The 20,754-nt window shown below is 39.5% G+C and overlaps 1 protein-coding gene across 1 annotated transcript in view; it reads right to left on the bottom strand.

Annotated features, from left to right (window-relative positions):
* LOC122632069 (myelin transcription factor 1-like) overlaps window positions 1-20,754 on the bottom strand; it is a 234,912-nt gene that overhangs the window by 45,161 nt on the left and 168,997 nt on the right. The window contains exon 7 of the mRNA XM_043818511.1: window positions 7,539-7,585. Coding sequence (XP_043674446.1) covers window positions 7,539-7,585 — 47 coding nt within the window. The remainder of the gene's footprint in view (window positions 1-7,538; window positions 7,586-20,754) is intronic.

Below are 20,754 nucleotides of genomic sequence, written 5' to 3'. Positions count from 1 at the left end.
TTAATCAGCCTAATTGAATTAAGCACGCGCGACTGTTGTAATTATGACTATTTATAATGATTTCACCGCCGTATCTACCTTACCCTCGCCCAGCCCCATTAACGTTTGCTGCGGGAGGAATATTAGTTTACACGCACGTACACCGACTGCATCATGTTTCACCCTCTACCATTAAACGTTTGACGCGGTCGAGCTCTTCGCGCTTCGTACTGCACCTCGACGATACCGAAAGTAATCGTCCGAAGTGCAAAGATACGATTTCGCGATGTTAAATATGGCGTGTTTGACTATTAAACCGCTTCGTTGCGTTAAATAAAATTTAGCCACGCGACTACTATCGTCTTCCATAGTTATTCAACAAAAACAGTCTTTTACAATAGGATAAAAAATAAGGTGAAACATTTTAAATAAATATCATTAAAAAGTTAACATTTAGGTGTTTTTAGTTTTATTCATAGTATCCTTTTAAAGATTAAGTCTCACATCGTTTCGGAAGCATGTAACCTACTTAACCAATTCGTTCTGTCTCTTTTTCCATAAAGGACGTGACGAAGAAATGCAGAGGGATAATGAAAGCGAATGTTTAGTCGGGATTTCCGGACGAGCCAGTCTCTTTGTTCGTCTCATACTCTGTTCCTTTCTCTTAATGTCTCTCTTTCTCTTCTTTCCTCTCACCGTTCTGTTCCTTCTCTCGTGCGAACGCTTCGGCACGCATCAGAAGTCGTACTTCATTAAGTCAGTAACACTTCTTCCAGCCGCGTTACTCATCCCTTTCAGATGGACTATACGAGGGAGGGGAGATCGAGAGGGAGTAAGATTAATTGCATTCCGCCAAGAAGAGGCGTATTTTAAACCAAACCGCCGTGCCCGCGTAGAAACGCTGAGGAGGAGACTTCAAGGAAGGAAGGATGGAGGGAGGAGTGAGCAGAGAAAGAGAAGAGGAGAACGACAAGACCGAAGAGGAAAGACGAGGTGGAGTCGAATTCCTGCCACTGATGGAAGAGCGGTTCTCTCTTTGCCTGAGGCTGCTCGAAGGACAGAGAACTTGCTGAGAGGCTCTCTTGGCTAAGGAGAGAGGGAGAGAGAGAGAGAGAGAGAGAGAGAGAGAGAGAGAGAGAGCGACCGCCTAAGGCCTTGTTGTATTTATCATATAATTACCATAATAGAGCCCCGGAATCAGCCGCCACCGCCACTAACTCTACCACCCCCACCCAATGCCGACCATCTCCCTCTCTTCAGTTACCATCAGCCTCATCCGCAGCAGCCTCTTCCAGTCGGCAGCCACTACCGCAAATTGGAAACTCTCGAATACATTTTCCCTTCGTCGACTCGCTGCGCTTGGAATTGTTCTTCGTGAGATGTCCACCGTCGATGGTATGTATGTATTCCAGACGCAAGAATGTTAACGACGAGAATGGAAGAGAATAAGGGAGTAAGAGAGAAATGGAGAGAAGGACGAGCGCTTACCAGTGAAATTCTACGAATGGATGACGTGAAGCGCGTTGAGAATTGGACGAGGATTGTTCTAGATTCGCGTTTCTTCAAAGTAAAAACCGAATAATCAGTGATAACAAACTCAAGAACCGATGTGTGGACATAGAGATTTGAAATTCAAAGAGACACAAATTACGTACTCACGATATTACGTATTACTCCCTACGATATTTTCGGGTTGACGTCTAGATACAGAGAGAAAAGTTTACAGTAGACGCTATGAATTCCATGTGAGAACCGAAATGACAACGATAACGATGGCGACATAGTACCGACTTCGTCGGCGAATGAAGAAATTTATATCGATAGCTTCTTCTCCCTGGTCGTTTTCGAATCTATTTTCAAGGTCTATTTCGAGACGTTTGTATCCTCTCCTCGAAATATCGACTATAACGATGGAGCTTCGTGAAGACGAGTCAGCTTATGGTCTTCCTATTTCTCATATTCTTTCAAATTCCAGCCCCTTCTAGTGAATGGTAATATAGGCTGATATCCTCCCAATTCTTCGTGATAATTCCGTTGATGATAATCTCAATAAAACCGTCTCTATTCGATTTTCATTACTTGCTTTAAGAGACTTGATCGTTCATCATCTGGAATGGAATAGATTCCATTAGGAAATAATGCGATCAACTATTGTAAAAGTAACAAAATGAATACATAAAAATGTGCACATATATGAAAATAAATATTCTGAAAAATAAATGTCTTATCAGTTGCTCATTATTTAATTACTACCATTAATATCGATAAAAGGTAATATTTTCTTCGAATATCACGAGCTACCGCCATCATCGTCAACTACCATCAACCGCCTTTTTGGTTTCACCTACCCGCTTTTCTGGTCACCGATGTGCAGCCCGGTGGAAAGATATTGCAACTAAACACTCGGTTCTTTGATGCCACCACGACTACCCTTCCGGGCTTTTGCCCTACCAGCAGATAATTAACGTTAAAGGTTAATTTCGTAAAGGGTGGTGGTAGATAAGTATGGAACGATGCTGTGCGATAGATAGAAGATATTACGCTTTCCTTCGAGTATCTCGAAATGGTGTATGAATTTTTACAACAAATAGCGCCAATTTAAACTATTGACATTAACTTTTCCGAATAAAACTAACAATTACGCATTTAAAAAATTAGTACATAAAATAGAGTTGCAGTATCGACGCGATGTAACAGGGATAATGGATTTTCATTACGGAAACGTGAAAAAAACGATCTCGACTAGCGCTAAAAATAAAAGTCCAAATATGATATTTTCGCACGACCCTTCGCACTTGAGATTCTTCATACTTCAAAGCTCGCGTTAAGGGCGAAAATGAGAGAAAGAGAGAGAAAGAGAGAAAGAGAGAGAGAGTCACGCGGGACGCGTAAAAACGTCTAAATTGCGCGTAAATAATTATATTTGCATATTCATTGAAAGGTAAATATTTAATGCCGACGAGGCAGAAAGGGGCAGCGTGAAGTGTAACGTATATGTAGAAAGAGAGAGGTCCAAGAGTTCAGGGAGGAAAAAGGAGGGTTTTCGGTGCTGTTGGCCGGCCACCGCGCGAGAGTCTGCCAGAGGAAAAGGGGTTGAATATACATCGCGGATCGTTGGAAATTTTAGCTTAATTTTACTTAACTACACCGGCTCCGTTTCCCGACATTGTGGGGCGTTGCTACAGGGACAAGTGTTATTTTTGTAATTCCGAGCGGCGCTAATGGGAGACTTTGGCTTAACTCCCGACGGCCAACAAAAGAGAGTGTTTACCGCGAACGATGGCTACACAAATCCATGAGAGAAACCGACACTCTATCGTGCCACGTGGGTTGCGATTGAACCAAGAACCGAGATTACTCGAGAGTATTCCAGATTAGAAAGCATTCGTGATCAAAGTTAGCATTGCGTTCCAATTTACAAACTACTAATAGCAATTACGTTAGTCGAGATATAAATATCGAATTAAAGCAAATTGACAGTATGAAACATAGTGCGTATCGCTACACGAGCTTTTGATTAGACGTTAGCTAGAAGATACGAAAGGGACGCTGATGAAATTCCAACAGAAAGTACGCGAATATCGAGCATCGTAAGTTACACCGAAGAAGGGGGTGGAAGAGGGGAGGAGAGACGCGTATCGAGCGTGAATATTACATCGATCAGAGTTTGATGAGGGGTAAAACCAGTGGTGGGGGTTAGATATCAATGGGAGGGATGATGTCGCCTATTATCGAACGAAACACCTGAGCTTCGTTCACGGATCCACTCTTCTCTGCCTTCATGTACCTACGCTCGTTGACTGTATGAAAACGAGCACGCACTCCGGCTGTTGACTGCCGCCGGCTTTGCGGTGAAATTACACGGGCTCTCGTATTATCTGCTCCTAAATTATTCTCCGCTAACCACAAAAATAGCTTTCCCCAACGGTTTCCCCTCGTCGAGGCTCTCTTTCTCGTACCTTTTTCTTTCTCCGTTTTAGGCCCGTTTGTCAGCGATTCGAGGTTATCGCTTTAACCGCATTGTTCATCTATTTCTGACAATACAATATCATACACAAAGGTTAAAAAGATTTCCAAGAATATTCAAAACAAATAATGAACTTTTTTAACGCGTATAAAGAAAATTGGAATAATAGAAGATTGGATTCGATCTATCACATTACGTTTTATCACGATTCAACTGTAAATGTATAACGATGCATCGAGATAACTAAAAGTCCTAATGATCCCTATAGAACTGAAATATGCCTTGTTTGCACATAATAAATCCTGTGGATATTATACATCTACCTACGGTTGGTCGGATGTGCATTAGTTACGCATAAGTGAATATTGACGAATGTTTGGTTAGGAAAACGTGTTCTGTCCGAGCATGATGGACGCCTTCGGAAGCAAAAGTTGAGCTAGGAGAAACAACTCCTGGTATCGGCTACCGAGTTCCCATTTGACAAGAGATGGATGATCCTATCCCCAGTATAGCTATCTGCTTTAAACTATGAATATCCAGGGAATAGTTCATTATCGTTTTAACTAGTTCGCGTTATAATAGCTACGTGATGTACGTAGATGAATCCTTTAATGCGCTTCTACGGAAATATTTAACTTCCTTTAAATCGCATCATCGTAAGTAATATTTTCATGACGAAAATAAATTAGCAACGAGGCAAATAATTTCTCGCGTTAAAATATTAATCGCTCCGAGTGGATTGTTGGATTCTAAGCTCGAACACAAGCGTAATAATCACAAGGGTATTATTGAGGTGAGTTTCGCGTAGGCAAAAGTTAAGAAAAGAAATAGCCGAGTGGCCATCACACGTACGATTCGATAAAAGATGGATGATCCAGCGTCGAGGATATAGTCGATCGGTCTCCGAGCTGACGCCCTCGAAGATGAAATGCACCCTAGGCGACCTCGAGATCGACCCTAACACCCTACCTCCTCATTCCTCTACCTTCTTTTCTTTGCATTTCGAGAGTACTCCGATAGGCAAAGGCATATTTACGACAGAGACGCGTGCCTCGCGTCGGATACTGCGTCCACCCCTGGATATGCTCGATTTCGAATACAAATTTCGCCATATGTAACGTCAAGAAATGTTTATTGATTCAACTAAAGGTTATTAGGTACGCGCCTAACACAATCTTTCCAACATAGCCAGTCATCTCACGTACAACGACCTATAAGATCTACCGAAATCGTTTAGAAGATACGAGCCTAAAGTACGATACATTTTCAAAGCTCACAGGCGTTTTCGTCATTTTGATATCACCTTTATCAACCCAAAAGAAAGTCCACGACGATCCTTAAAAAAGATGAAAAATTACATAAGGTTTATTCGATTGAAATTTTGTCATTGTCAGTTGTATGCTTTATTTTTGGGAAATAAACTGATAGTTGAATAGCGAGCTTACGAGAATAAACGAACGAAACCGATGGGCAACGAAAGCATCCTGTTTTTCTCGCGAGATTTCTCTACGACGATAGCAGTACATTATTTCTCGATGTCAAATAAAGCAATTAGCATGTGCCCTGACCAGGGTCCACGGGTTCTAACCCAAGTAATCTCGCCTAGGTCCCTGGCGTGTGCGACATCTTCATCAGAAGCAGACCCTCTTCTCTCTCTTTCTCTCCTTTCTCTTACAGTCTCTACATCGTTACCCCTTGGTGGACGATAGCTTGGTCATGTGACCATCCTACAGCATCCCCAGAAACGTAGGGCTGGATGCTCCAGAAATAGGGAAAGGAGAGACGGGGAGAAATGCGGAGACAAAGAGCGTGAGATAGGAGGCTCGAAGTAGAAACCATTGCTAGAGTGGGGAGAATGGCAAGAAGATGGTGTCCACCGAGAGGTGCCGCTTTCAAGGGAAATTTCACAAAGGCTGACCCGCTGGTAATGAATGTTATATAACCCTTTTAATGCTTTAAACCTCTTAGATTTTTCAGAGGGCTCTCCACGCACCTCCTTCGTTCTCCATCTCTTACCACTACTACTATACTACTACTACTTTGGTAGTACCCATTTACCGAGTACTCTTTGCTGTTGCCGCGTGGCAGAAGTAGCTTGCCAACGCCGAAATGAAAAAAGAGCAGGTAAAAAGAAGGAGAAAGGGAAAGAGTCGGAGTGAAAGCCGCGGAGGTTGTGCCTCCAGGGTAGGTAATTATGTGGCGGACGTAAATTAAGCTTGTTTAGATTGGGATTTTTATTAAGGTTCTTTATGAAAGAGTGCCGTTGGTAAACGGCACCTGGAACACTTCAGCAACGTTGGAACTCTTTTAAACGGTGACTAAAGGGTAACTGTATTATACTTGTCTCTATCTCGCTATCCTTTTACCACGTATCGTGGATATTGTTTTGCCTTTTTCCTTTACCTTATTTTTCGCATAAACCTCCTTGAAATTTGATCTTTATACGTTTCATACGGAATTCTCGAATCCTGTCTCAACAAGGATGGATACATTACTACCGAATATCCTATCAATATGCACGAAACAACTTCAGAAATCAATGGATTTTGATATAGGTTAGAAGATATGTGTTGTAAATACGTATGCCTTCGTATTAGTGACGGTCGAAACAAAGTTTTACGCAAAAGTTAAATTCAATTAGTTGAACGGCTGAGTGCAAAAGCTAAATGGTTTGTGTAAGTATACGAGTAATATATAAAGAATTAATCGCGATAACAAAAATGGAAGTAAAGCGAAAAATAATTTCCGTTGTACTAAAAATCGTTATGTAAAATCTACACACATACATATAATATACAAATATATATTATATAAACGTTCTATCTTTGTAAAAGTTTATAACGAAATGAACGAGGAAGATGTCGAAAGAGCAACGTTTTGATTACCAGGAAACATCTCCGGACGTCTTGTCGAAGCGACGACGCTTGACTGCTCGAGTATCAAAAATTGAGATATAACGTAGATTCTGTAGGGTAGTTTTGCGAAGCCAAGCATGCTCGTTCGTTCCGTCGATTAGGCTTTGCAGTCATTAAAAGTTTATAAAGAAGCCAAGGTACGAGGCGCAGGAACGACGTGCAGAGAGGTATGAGGTGGCAGGCAGTAGGAAAAGCGGGGTTGCTACCCCCTCGAATGAGAGCAACGAAGGCAGTCCAGCGGCGAGAGAGGTAGAGAATAAAGAGAGAAGAGAGAAAGAGAGAGAGAGAGAGAGAGAGAGACTCCAAGCAAGTTTTCTCATGTGCAATGCATAATGAGAAAAGGCAGACGGCGCATAAAGGGCTTACAAATGAGGTTCGAGTTATATACATAATATATGTGTGTATGTGTGTGTGTGTATGTATATATATATGTGTATATATATATGTGTATATATATACACATATATATATATACACTTTGCATGTATACATACGTACATGTACAAAGTAGATGCATATAAACAACACATTCGCAAGAACAGCGTTATGTAATATCGCTGTTGCAACGTTACTGAAACACTAGCAACAGAAATAATTCTTCCAAGGTATTAATTGCCAGTAGAAAAGATTATGTAATGAAAAAAAAAAGTAACAAAACTTGTATCGTGGATACGTACCTTGTTCATGATTTGGCGGGGATAGTCCCGCCTTGCAAGGGACGACTCTGAAACAAAAAGAAAAGAATAACGTTATGCAGTTAGTTCGATGATACGATTTCTTAACGAAGGGTCGGTAATGTAAGGCACGTTCCTATCGTGAACGTGGTAGGTCTGTAAAAAGGGATAATCTTCCTATCTCTACTATAGGATGCCCTTTAACCCTTTTCTCTCTTAGATGTCTTCTGACGAAGGCTAATGCACGTTGGGTGGTGCTTGATCGTGCACCCAAGCCAGTAACATCACCACCCACGACCTTCCCTCTTTCCCTTCCGCCTCCGTCCCTATTGGGTACTACCGAATTCCCGTAATCTAATGAATGGCCTAACCCCAATATCCTTTTGGTTCAGCTTCACCGCCGTCTACCCCTATCTACTCCTTACTGTATGTATCCTGTATGTAAATATGCTCACGAATACGAAGATCAGGGCGTGTTCGTCTATGTATGCGTCTATGCATATAAATGTATAAGACTACTTCTTTAAAGCTCGAAACTTATTTTTACGATAATTAATTATTTTCTAGAAAGAAGGAAACTACGTGAAAAAGCATTGATCGAAGAAAAACTCGAAAAGATCGATCTTTACCAACGCAGACGAACTTTAATCGTGAGAGGTTAGTACTGCAACGAATCGAAGAAATCGAAATGATGGAGAAAGGAGACTTTCGTCGGGGTAAGGAAGAAATTAACGGAAGTAAATTGGCATGAAGTTGAAGTTTTCAATGTAGTTCGTTAAGGTATAGTGGACCGAGTTCAATAGGGTGCTCGCTAGTTACGCACCTTTATGTAGCTGTGTGTGCACGTATGTGCCCGCGTATGTATAGAATGAAAGTCGAAGCTATAGCGAGATAAGGAAATGGACGATTTAAAAACTTGAAGATCGAATCCATGTTCTCTCGCCACGATAGCTAATTAACGTAAAATCTTGATCCACATAGATAGGTATATACATTCAACTAAAAACTAATCTCAGGAACGCGTAAGAACGAAAAACGGGGATTTTTTTTTAACTACAAAAATGAACTTCTTCTTTCCGCTGCAAAGAATTATCTTTTAAAGGGACGTAATTCTCTTCGCGAAAGAAGAAGGGTAAGGTAGCGCAAATGTGTTTATTTTGGAGGAATAATAAAAAGGGTCGTCGGATGAGCATGACATCGTGGTGATCGTAGGAAAGTTGGAAATAATGTTTCGGACACGAGGCTCGCTGGGTTCAGGCTGGCCTTATACCCTTAGCCTGCTACCGAGCCGAACGCCGTGGCCTCCTGCTCCCTACCCTTATACGCGTGTCCGCCACAGATTCAGACTCCTAATTAAGACGAGGGTGCGAGAGGGGTTTTAGGGGTTTCTGCCGAGTTCTCAGCGACGGGGGACGGAGCGGGGGCGATGGGTTTGGGGAAGGAGGGTTTTCACGAGGTAAGGGCACCCGTACCAAGCTGGAGGAGGGCTAAACCAAGGCAAAGGGGGTAAGGAATATTGATCATGGAATACCACACCGGCGAAGCAGGGGCTGTCCACACTCACCCTCTTGCTACTCTTCCTACCTCTTCCTCTCCTCTCTCTTCTCTATCAGTGGCTCTCCTTGCTTTTTACTATCCTTCTCGCTCTCACGAAGGAGCACGGACTAAGCCAAACTAACCACCAAACGCCAGATGCGTGAAATCAGTCGGTTAGAATCTGCTCCGCAGACTTTGCGAATTATTGACGCTAAAACCGCGACTACGGTGCAGATGCTGCTGCTGCGAGTTATTTCGATTCCATCGAGTTTCAAAGCGGAACTTGATAAGCGCGGATCCACAATCGAAACTTTCCATCGTGTGATCTCCCGTTTGATGAGAGCTTCGTAAATTATTTAAAAAAAGTGTTGAAAGAGTAGTTACTTACATCGGATAAAGATTCGTACAGGATGAGTTGATTAAACCTAAACCTATGATCTAAGATTTTTTTTAATGGTTCGAGAGAGAAGTCAGTCTCTCTTTTGACCGAAACTACTTCCAAGAACGAGCTTGGCTCGATGAACTTTAACTTGCGCGTAGTCTGCGATTTCGTGAGTTTGCGAAAGGACTCCTCGAATGGCGAAGATGAAGAAGGTGGAAGATCTTTGAGCTAGTACTCGTGTCTCTACGACGGAAAGAGAAGAAGGGATGGTTCGAGTTTACATGACATAGCGACTCGTCTTTCTACCCGTCGCCTTGCCTTAATTAAATCTCGACCCTTCTAGAAGAAGGCACACGGGTCTTGCGGAAAGTAGGAAAATGTTCTTCTCTTTTCGGCTTGCTACTCACTGTCACAAGAGATTACTCTTCGTTAAAGTAATTTTTACAAATTTCTAATGTTACATTATCTATAAAAAATAGTATCTATATTAAAGGACCAACGAATAATCTACAAATCAGTATTCACCATTTGAATCTGAATAATACTTAGAAAGGTAAATAGACCGTTTGCTTCAAATATTTCAAAGAACGATTCGCCATTTCGTAAGCCTAACTCTCATTATTTGGTCCGGTAACGAATGTTAAGGGCAACCTCGAGAAAACCTCGAAAGAGACCTCATTGTCCAGGAGGATAGGAGGGTACGTAGCACCAGTAGGCAGCCAACTCAAACTTTGATATGGTTTCCTAAATAACCAAGGCGACCGATACCGCAGCACGATAGTTCATCTCTCTTGCTCTCACCTCCGCTCCTTACCGAACCGATCTGTAGCAGTGGTCCAGAGGGTACTGTAACTACCATCGAAGCATATTGAAAGCCTCACACCATCGGTGACCTAACTCGATGCCCACCACATCTCTGCTTTCGCGCCTCACCTTCGAGGCTGATATATATCGCTCTCTTTCTGTCTCTCTCTCTCTCTCTCTCTCTCTCTCTCTGTCTCTCTCTTTCTATGCAAAACCTCCAACGTGAGTGCGTTTGTCATTTCGTGAGTAAAGGCTGTCCGCATGGAATATAACCCATAGACCAACAACATTTTCCATAATATCGACCAAGTATGGCCAATATGACGACGGAACGACAGGTAATCTAGGAAGCAATAAGAGAGAGAGAGAGAGAGAGAGAGAGAGAGAGAGAGAGAGAGAGAGAACAACGGAACACTAAATAAATTGCACACAAACTACTATATTATCTTGAAAATGGAAATTTCGGTGAGGTGTATTTACCGGATTAATTCATTTGAAAATTTTATTTGAACAAAAAGTTGCAGCTAATGGACTGTACCGATTTTCATTTATAGGAAATGCTGGGATACGGTCGTGCTAATCAAATGGAAGTAGTTAGTCTCTTTTGCTACAAATGTACCGGTGCACCATCAGAAGCAGAAACGGAAGATGATGAACTCTCGGACAAACCTAGACTGGAGTTTCTTCGGGGCAGGCCACAGACGGCTGGTATGTCTGTATCTCAGCACTAGCTGTTTGTCCGCTAATTAGAAGCTAACAGCGGAACTAAAGTTACGAACTTTAAACTTTCTTGCTCTCGTACAATCCGCCTACTACGAAAGCCTTTCGAAGGAGTCTCCCTTTTTGAGAGGGTGAAACCACTCTTTAAACACGATCGCTAAGAGGAATCTCTCTTATTCACTCTATTTCTTTTCCATTTTTCTATCTCCATCTCTTTTTGCACCCTCTCCCACTTTCTTCATCTTTCAACTACAAACGGCTAGCGTTAATTACGAATTAATCGTTTCACGTGTTTGATTTTCAAATGGATAAGTTAAATAGCGCGTAAGAGTTCCGAAAGTCCACCCTACTCCATCTCTCTCGCTTTTATTCTCCTCTACATGCAAACGATATACCAACGAGGTTAACGAGGTTGAAATGACCGTGTGAGCGAGAAAGGGATAGAACGTTCGTTCGTTTTTCACTCCATCATTGAATCGCCATACTTTGCGCACGCTCGATTTCCTTGTAGGAATCGATATCAGTCAGAAAAAGCAATATGCTCTTTACAATAGAATTTTATGATTTTCTTGTTTCTTGTGGCGATGAGAAAAAAGAAAGAGACGCATTCCGATTCGAAGTGGTAATTGTCCAAAGTAAATTTACGAAGACGAGGACGAAGCTTGCTCGAGAACGAGGGAGGAAATAAATCTCGAATAATCGGAACATAGTCCGACCAAAAGGAAGACTATTATTGACTAGCGTGCGAGACTTTAACAGGGAATGAGAAACGAAGAGAAAGAGAAAGAGAGAGAGGGTTGTCGGTGAACGAAAGCTCTGGGCAAATCGTTGTCTTAACCGACGCATTGGGGGAACAATTATTTAACGGGGCGCCTAGCCCGGCACTCTATTCTCGCACTCTACCATAGCTACGTTGCCGTATCAGAGAGGCGAAAGTCCGGGACTGTTAATTGCTGGCTGTCAGGGGCACGCGAGTGACACGGACCTACAATCGTCGAGGGTTTGGCTTGTCGAAGTCCGTATACGCTTCAACCGAATCTGTTATTTCTTTGAAGAACAAGAATTACCGATAGGAAATTATCTTTAAAAATTTCTTAACAAAATAAAAAAAAAATAACTTATCCAATCGTATTAACTTAAATTTGATCTTAAAAACCCGTTTTTTCATGAAACTTACAGAAATCACACTGCGAAGAGACCGATAAAGAAGAAGTGAGAACGTAAGGCAAGAGGAGAACGCAATTTCAATGCTGGCACGTATTTATCCTGCAGCGCGAGAAGCAACTATTCGTTCCAAGAGGAAAAGAGGCGGTAAAGGGAGGTGTCGAGAAAACAGCATGACGACGCTAAGAGCATTAAAGAGACGTTTTCCAGCGACACTTAGGTTTTCGTTCTCGCACCCACCCCATAGATTCACGGCCTATCGGCTTAGCACTTGGCGGGTGGTCCCAAGCCACCCCTGTCTTCCTTCCTCGCTGTCTTTTCGAAGCACGAAGCAAGCCAGAGATGGTTTGTACTAGTCACACCACCACTACCAGCATCATTTTCGTCGTTGCTACTTCTACTCTCTCTCTCTCTCTCTCTCTCTCTCTCTCTCTCTCTCTCTCTCTCTCTCTCTCTCTCTCTCTCTCTCTCTCTCTCTCTTTCCTTCTTTCTCTCTCTAGGAAATATTTTCTTAAGCGTAAGAACTTAAGTATCTACTTAAGCGCATACAGGTGATAAGGCTTCTTATTAAAGAGTACTTCGAGTTTAAGGGAAGGAAATATTTAAAAATAAAGTAGGAAAGTTCTTACGGAATAAAATCGTATTCAACGACAATAAGAGAATTTCTCATAACGACTACTCGTTCTTTTCCGATCGGTCGACACAACTAGAATGCACCGTTATCCGTGAGAATCTTCAACGATTTATATCCACCTTCTTCCAGGAAAGATCTCCTGGGAAAAGAACGACCTTTCGTAAATTGGAAACTGATTTGAATGTAAATAGGTCGAAATGAGGAGGATTTTTTGATGAAAAAAAAAAGGAAAAAAATAAGAGTTCGGCTACTTTAAAATACTCTCAATTAAATTTATTTTCGAGAAACTTCCTTTGAATATCAAGTACCTATGTGCGTTCTAAATAATGATTTATCTCGTTCTGAATAACGAGATACAACCTTGTTCATACACGTGGAGAGATGTAACTACCAGTGCTAGCAACCGCTTCGTGTAATTGTTCATATTTCTCCTCGGTCTACGCAATATAACGCCTCAGACTGAAAACAGGGTGAAAGCGATAAGGGCGGAGGAAGGCGGTGTGGTGCGTCGACGTCGGCGAATTATCAGTTAAGAGGAAATTATGGAAATAGATATAAATCGAGAAGAAGAAGATGAAGAAGAGCGCAGGCGTAATTCTCGCAGGTAGGAAAGGTACAACCGATAATCAAGCGAGGAACCTAAGCGACCGTTGCCTTTAAATAAACGTAGTCGAAGTAGCCAATTTGTAATGTAAAGGTTCATCAGCATAAATTACGCGTAGACGTACTCAACAAAAAGGGATAGATCTAATCTTATTCTAATCTAATTCCTTTCGAACGATGAACGAGAACAAACGTTTCGAAAATTATTCAAAACTTTTCTAAGTGACTTCTGATCGTCGAAAGTCTAAATTCGTAAAAAAGCAAGACCATTTCTTTCCGGTATATCGTCACCAAATTCTGGATTTAATCGTCGTGTGGAACAAATAAAGGGTCTAATGATAATAGCTGGGGGTCAAGTACATGGGCGGTGCAACCGATTTTGCAGAGAAATTCTTTTTATACTCCCATGTGGAATTCCATGGAGGGTTTCTTTCTCTCTCTCTTTCTCTTACTCTCTTTCTCTCTTGGCATTGACGTTAACTCACGTGGAAATATCGAAAGGCGAAGAATTCGTGCAACCCCTAAAAGGGAAGTATTGCGCAAACTACCGTGAGAACTCACGTCGTGTGCATTGGACGCGACGTGCGAATTAACAACTCACGCATCATATCGCGCATTATTATCCGATCTATCGAGTTATATATCAAACACTTTCGATCCTACCCTTCGTTCGAGGCATCGACGGAGTCGCGTACACGTTCGCTTCTGTGCTACTTCCTAGTTGTATATTAAGATAGAAAGCGTTTCTCGTTGCTAACGAGGCTACAGGGCGGACGGTAAGATTATCGCATCCAGACGAAAACTTAAGACAGTGATTTCGACGTGCTCGGTGTTTCGTGTATCGAGTTAGTCGTTAATATGCGCCGATGTTCGGGAATACGTTGTTTTACATCTACGTTTACGAGAATTTGATACTTCTAGAACAGGTAATTGCTCTATTAATTAAAGCGAGGAAAAAGAATTTAGAATGTAGAATATCGTTTTTAGAAAACTCTTTTAGAAACCTATTCGTCGTCTTGAAGAATGTTCTGATCTTGACGTCTTCGAACCTAATATAAAAGAAAAAGAAGAAGAAGAAGAAGAAGCAAGGGACTATATTTCAAGGCGTAACGATAGGAAAAAGCTGACTCGCGGCAAGAGACGGTTAACGCGATGGTGTGAGGTATAGCGTTACTCCCGCAACTGCACACGTTGAAAAGGGTTGATTAGGGATTCGTCGTGGTAGGGTCGAACACGTCGACTCCGTTAGAAGGATACTGGACCTTGTAAGCATCCAATGCTTCGAGGGCCTTCTGCAGGTTCGGGGCAGATGGCAGCAGGATGATTGATCGCTCGGCTAATTGGATGATCGATGACTGAAGTTCATCAGTGGCTGTTCAGCTTCTAGCAAAGGATGCTCGTTCGCACGTGAACTTATGTGCGTGTGTAGTACATGCGTGTGTATTCGTTGCTAGACTTCGTAGACGGTGTACGCGTTATGCGAGAAGAACAGGGTAGATATGGTGTCTCTGTCGAGTCTGAAACAAGCCCACGCTAATATTCTTCGAGCATTCTCTATTTCTCTCTTCTTCTCCCTCATAACCCTTGTTAAAGCCCGCTGCTCCGAAACTTTTGGGATCCGCTGTTCTCGGTGTGAGCGTTTCGAACGAATATAGGTATGTTTGCTTGTATGTATATGTATATATAAGTCTGAATGTTTGCAAGGCTCTCGTATTATTCCACAAATTTTTTATTTTCTTCAAAATCTGGCTTTATGTTCCTAGACTTTAATCTAACTACTTGAACCTTCGAAGAGTAGAACCGAGTTTCGTGAAAAATAAAAATACTCTCTAGATTTTTGTAATTCTATCATCGAAGTGAACCTATAAATATTTTCGAATCGAGTTGATTCGATTTGTGATAATTAATGAAAACATTATCTCGAAAGTTCTCACGTAATCAAATCGGTAAAAAAAGAATTCTTCTTCGAAGTTTGTGTTTTAAACACAGACGTTTTAAAAAGCTATTCATAGATGTAATGAATCGGAGAGAGATCGGTGTAACTCGTACTGTACATTTGATATACGAGGTCTGAGCCTGAATGCAAATCGTCTTATAAATCATGACGAACAATGTCTTAATGTTCCGGTCATGTGACGCCTACTCGCACTAAAAGACAACGGGCTTCGTCTTCAAGGAGGAAACTCGGGGCGCCTTTTCGGATATTCATGGTGAAATAAATTATAGCGAGCACATGAGGTATGAGGGGAAACCTTATCACTTGATATCTTTGTCTTTAATGAATTTTATCTTTACTTGATTAATCGACAATGTGAAAAGTTTAACATTGAAACGTTGCTTACACTTGTGAGAGAAAAAGAAAGAATAAAGTTTAGGAAATGAGAAGAAAGAGAACATTCATTTCTCGGAGAGTTAATGTCTGGAGGTGATTAACAAACTCCGTCGCTTTTCTTTTTTTTTATTGAAAGAACATAAAAATAATAAAAGAGAAAGAAGAAAAAAAGAAGACGAGACGGTTTGGTCGGTTTACGACGATGTCACGATTCCCTTTAAATTCCAGTCGAACTTCCCGGCCACCAAATCTTAGCTTCTTTAGGTATATATAGCCCTGCAAAAAGATTCCACGATGATAATCGCTCGTAAACCGCGATGGCATTGAATGTCATTATCGCGGCAGAAATTACACAAAGTGTTACTCGTAAAAGCGAGAACTCGCAATTTTTCGCATCATTGTACGTTTTATCGACGTCGTTGAATCACGATAGGAAAGTTTAACTACCCTAGAAATCGTTATTCTCACATCGTTATATAATGTGTGCTAAATATTTCTTTTCTTACGTTACTGTACTTTGTTTTCTATAATTTAGTAACTGACCAATTAATTTGCGTTAAAAATAAACTTCTTTTTGTTTAGATATGTCTTATTAATGGCTATAAAATTATATACCATAGAACTTATTAACGTTAAACATCAATGAATTTATAAATGATAAAAAACGTGACGAGATATTCTTACAGTATTTCTGTATCTATAAAGCAGGTCCATATTCTAGGAGGATCCTATTGTTTCACATCGAAATTCATCCGATCTTTTCTAAAAACTGTACATAAAAATAACTATCTGCGCGTTACTTGTCGTCTATACTCTTTTATTATACACATATATGCTTCTTTTTCATACCATCGATATATTTCTAATCTTTACTATCTATTTTCAACTCAACCGTCGGGTACATGATGATAGGCTAATTAACTAATACTCCATATGTGGCGCTCCTGTTTGTAATTAAGCACAAAAGTTTACACGCTTATAAATTATTGTAGAGACTAGGTGAATTTTTTGTCAATGCTATATTGTAAGTTAAATGTTAAATACATGTATTAGTATCTATCTACCGTAATTAACTATGTATCTGCCCGACTACCCTCCATCAGTGTTAGCAGAGCGTCGTTTGTGGAAAATGTTAGAGAGGTAGATAATAATAGGAAAATAGATTAAAATAGACACTTGTGCGATAGATACTAGGGAGAGCATGTACTGGATAGAAGCTTAGAAGAAAAGAAGTTGCTGGAAAAAAGTACCGATATGATGGAACAGCTAATGATACTTATCAATAAAATGAATCTTCTAAATGATAATAACTATTATATGCTATCCTTAAAATTGAGATTCATACTTAAAGCCAGAAAGCTATATAAAGTTGTCCTCGATATATTGTTAAGTGACGATATAGAATCGATAGAATACAAAAACCGCGTGAACTGGGAAGGAAAAAACGATGAGACTTTTAGAATTATTATAACGACTTTATCTGATCCATAGTTGGACAATTTTTAGTAGCTGATAAAGTAAAGAAAATATGGGAAGGTTGAAACACAAAATGCACGAGGGAAATATCAAAGATTGAAGAGTAGATATGGGCACAGAATTAAAAGATATAAAAATAGGCAATAACGAGACGGTTAACGAATACATAGGCTGAATAAGAAATATCGAGTCCAAAACCGCAAACCTCAAACACGCGATAACACGAAGGGAGGTCACGTGCCATGCCGTAAGGGAAATTCACCACAAATTCTACAAAGTTACAACGATGTTGAGAAAACAACGGGGTATAACCGTAGAAGAGATCCAACAAGCCTTATCAGAAGAAGAAGGAATGATGAGAACTAACGATAAGGAACACCCCAGTGGAACGACGGCATATTGGAGAGGTGAAAAAGCATGCAGGGCGATATACGAGGTCACAAAGCAAAAAGGAAAACTATACTGGATGTTACGTATATAGTAAAAAAAATTATATTGCGATAAAATGCTATCATAGAATAAAAATAAACTAAAATCCATTAAGAGGTAAGCTACGTAAATATAATTATTACAGCAATAATTGTAGAAATGACAAAATAAGCAGAACCAAGTGCGAACAAAGCAATATGTCAATGTAAAGACATCATTAATATACATTTCACATATTTCATCCTAATAGAAACGGTGAAAGTGACATAGTATCAAACAACGGACTAAAACAAACATGGACTTTAGACTTGTCACGCATGTCACCGAACATCGAATGGATGACCAATGTCGTATCCTTCAAAACCACAATACAGGCTACCGAAAATAACAGAGACAGGTACAGTCAAAGGCAAACGGAAACATAAAGGTAGATGCAATATCGAGTGAAGCTAGAAAACCGTTACAATTAACCCCTTAACGCGCACACTTGAATTACTTCGAGCGGACAATAATGGCAGAAATGTGTACACTTGAGTTAACTCGAGCAGCATCGCATTTTATGATACCATAATATGTATACTTGAATAAACTCGAGTAATGAAAAATAATTTCAAGATAATCGTTATTATACAAAAAAAAGAATTACTATTTCAGTGTGAATGATTATTTATGAAGTACGGTGTTATGTAAAAAAGGGATTGTGATTGCGCACAAGAGAAAGAGAAATAAAAAGGAGGAAAGAGAGAGAATGAGAGTACAGCGAATTATATTGGAGATTTACACAAAAATAGCTGATATATTCGTATTAAAGACAATATCGCCAATTGAAAAATGTGCGGTAATGATACAACTCCGCAATAGTAACGAGATGGAACAAAAGTCTAGTAAAACCAGGGACGTGATTGAAGAAAATATAAAGAAAAAAAAAAGATCGATCAAAATCAAATACTAGAAAATATTTTGATGAGTGAAAAGGCACGTTCGCGAAAATTACTTCGTTATGTATAATAAGGCCTTTGTCAGAAATCTAAATTACAATGTGAAGAAACTAGGACTATAAGAACCATATATATTAGGGAAACAAGCACAATAACCTCATAAGTACCTCAACGAACAAACAGCGAGAGAACCAATAGAATTAATCCATATGGATTTATGCGGTTTCATGCCAACAAAATCTTTAGAAGGTAATAAATACGTATATGTGTTGCTAGACGAATATAGCAGAGATACTTGGGTGTACGTCATGAAAAGGAAGGTATTTGGGAACTTTGTAGAATTCATGGAAAGAGTGCAAAACGAAATTGATAAAAGGATAAAAAAAGTTAAATCAAATAACAGAGAATTTGTAAAATTAAGTTTGCATATCTATTTAAGAAAAAAAGATACATGAAAGAACTATACCATGTAACCAATTGGCGTGACAGAGGGAACAAAGAGGATATTATTGGACAAAACATGCACTATATTAACATGCACAATTTTCAAGAAAATTTTGGTTAGAAACCATTATAATAGAAATGTATATGAGAGATAAAATTCCAGGAAAAAGTTCGAAAGATGATAACACTATTGAAAAAATAAACAGGCAAGAAACCGCCAATATTATACCTAAAAGCGTTTAGATGCAAGCTAGAGGATTCAAAAAAAGTTAGTATAAGCTAGAAGGGAAAGCGAGTAAAGAAATTTTCTTTACACAAAGAATAATAGCGAATATAAGATACGTGATCTATAGAACTGAAAGATATATATAACAAGAGCAGTAAGATTTAATGAGAAAATCAAAGGCTCACAACTGTTAGATAATAGCAGATACGAAGACGACGTAAATAAAACGCGATATGAAAAAATAGAGATGGAAAACCACAATAATGACAAAGAGCAACTAATATAATCAGATGAAAGAAAAACGGAAAGTAATGATGTAACAGAGGCAAATGAATAACTAAAGGAAACATCTGAGATCTGAGATCCCGGATAACAAAGATTTGTAGAAATAACAGCAGCAAAGTATACTTCGAGAAAATAAAAGGTGCAGAAAGGCTAAAATACAAGAACATAGGATGAAAAGTGAGCCTAAAGATAAGAAAAAACGAGTCCGAAATAACGAAGTCCAGGACAACGATATAATATCGTATAATATTTCAATCCCCGATAACTAAGATAAAGCAATGAAATCGAAAATTAAAAGAAAGTCATGAAAAACGGAAAGTTTGAACTTGGTTCCTAAGGAAAAGTACATGCGAGTGAAAGAATAAGTGACTTCTCAATGCAAAAGAAAATACATCAAAATAGTAAGATATAAGATATAAGTTAGTTGCTATAGGGTGTCGATAAAAACTAGGAATACATTTTAAGGAATTCTTTATCCTCGTTATAAGATTAGGAAATGCAAGAATTGGAGCATAGTCTAAGAGTTAAACAGTGATGTAAAATTTGCACAATTGCATAGCTATTTAAAAAAGAAAGTCTATATGGAAAAACTCGTCGAAATTGTATTTTGATCAAAAGAAAGTTTGCAAATTAAGCAAGAGCATATATGGCTTACCACAATTAGGATAAAATTGAAATGAAAATTAAATAATGTAGGAACGAGCATCTCTATTTCTAATAAGTAGATATTCATGAAGAAGGTTGACCAAAAGGCCTGGAAAGCTTAATGGTTAGAGCAGTCGTCCGGAAAGCGGAAGACCCGAGTTCGAGTTCCCGGTCCAGACTATCCGACGGCCCAACTTTTTCACGAATACTACAATAGCATACTTATCTCATTAGGAGCGAAAAGATATTAAAGGAGGATCCATACTTTTATAGATTAAGAGTTAAACATAGTTTATTGTTATATGCGTCACATATCTGTCGATGATATATTAACCATAAGTATGGATAATGAAATAATAGATAGAATAATTAACAAAATTGATAGAGAAATAGAACTTTTATCGATACTACAGATATCAGTACTTCAAATATAAAGATCGAAGAGAGTGAAGCAGCATTGAGTTTATTTCGAAAGGAATACATAAACAAAATATTAATCAAATATGATTTAAAGGATTACAATTCAGCAAAGACTCCAATGAGTCTGTAAAAAAATTTAGACAAAATTTATGAAGATTCACGATAATTAACAAAGCGTTAT

Source organism: Vespula pensylvanica, chromosome 1 (assembly GCF_014466175.1).
Source record: "Vespula pensylvanica isolate Volc-1 chromosome 1, ASM1446617v1, whole genome shotgun sequence".
In the NCBI taxonomy this organism is placed as follows: Eukaryota; Metazoa; Arthropoda; class Insecta; order Hymenoptera; family Vespidae; genus Vespula; species Vespula pensylvanica.
This window is presented reverse-complemented; position numbering and strand designations above follow the sequence as displayed.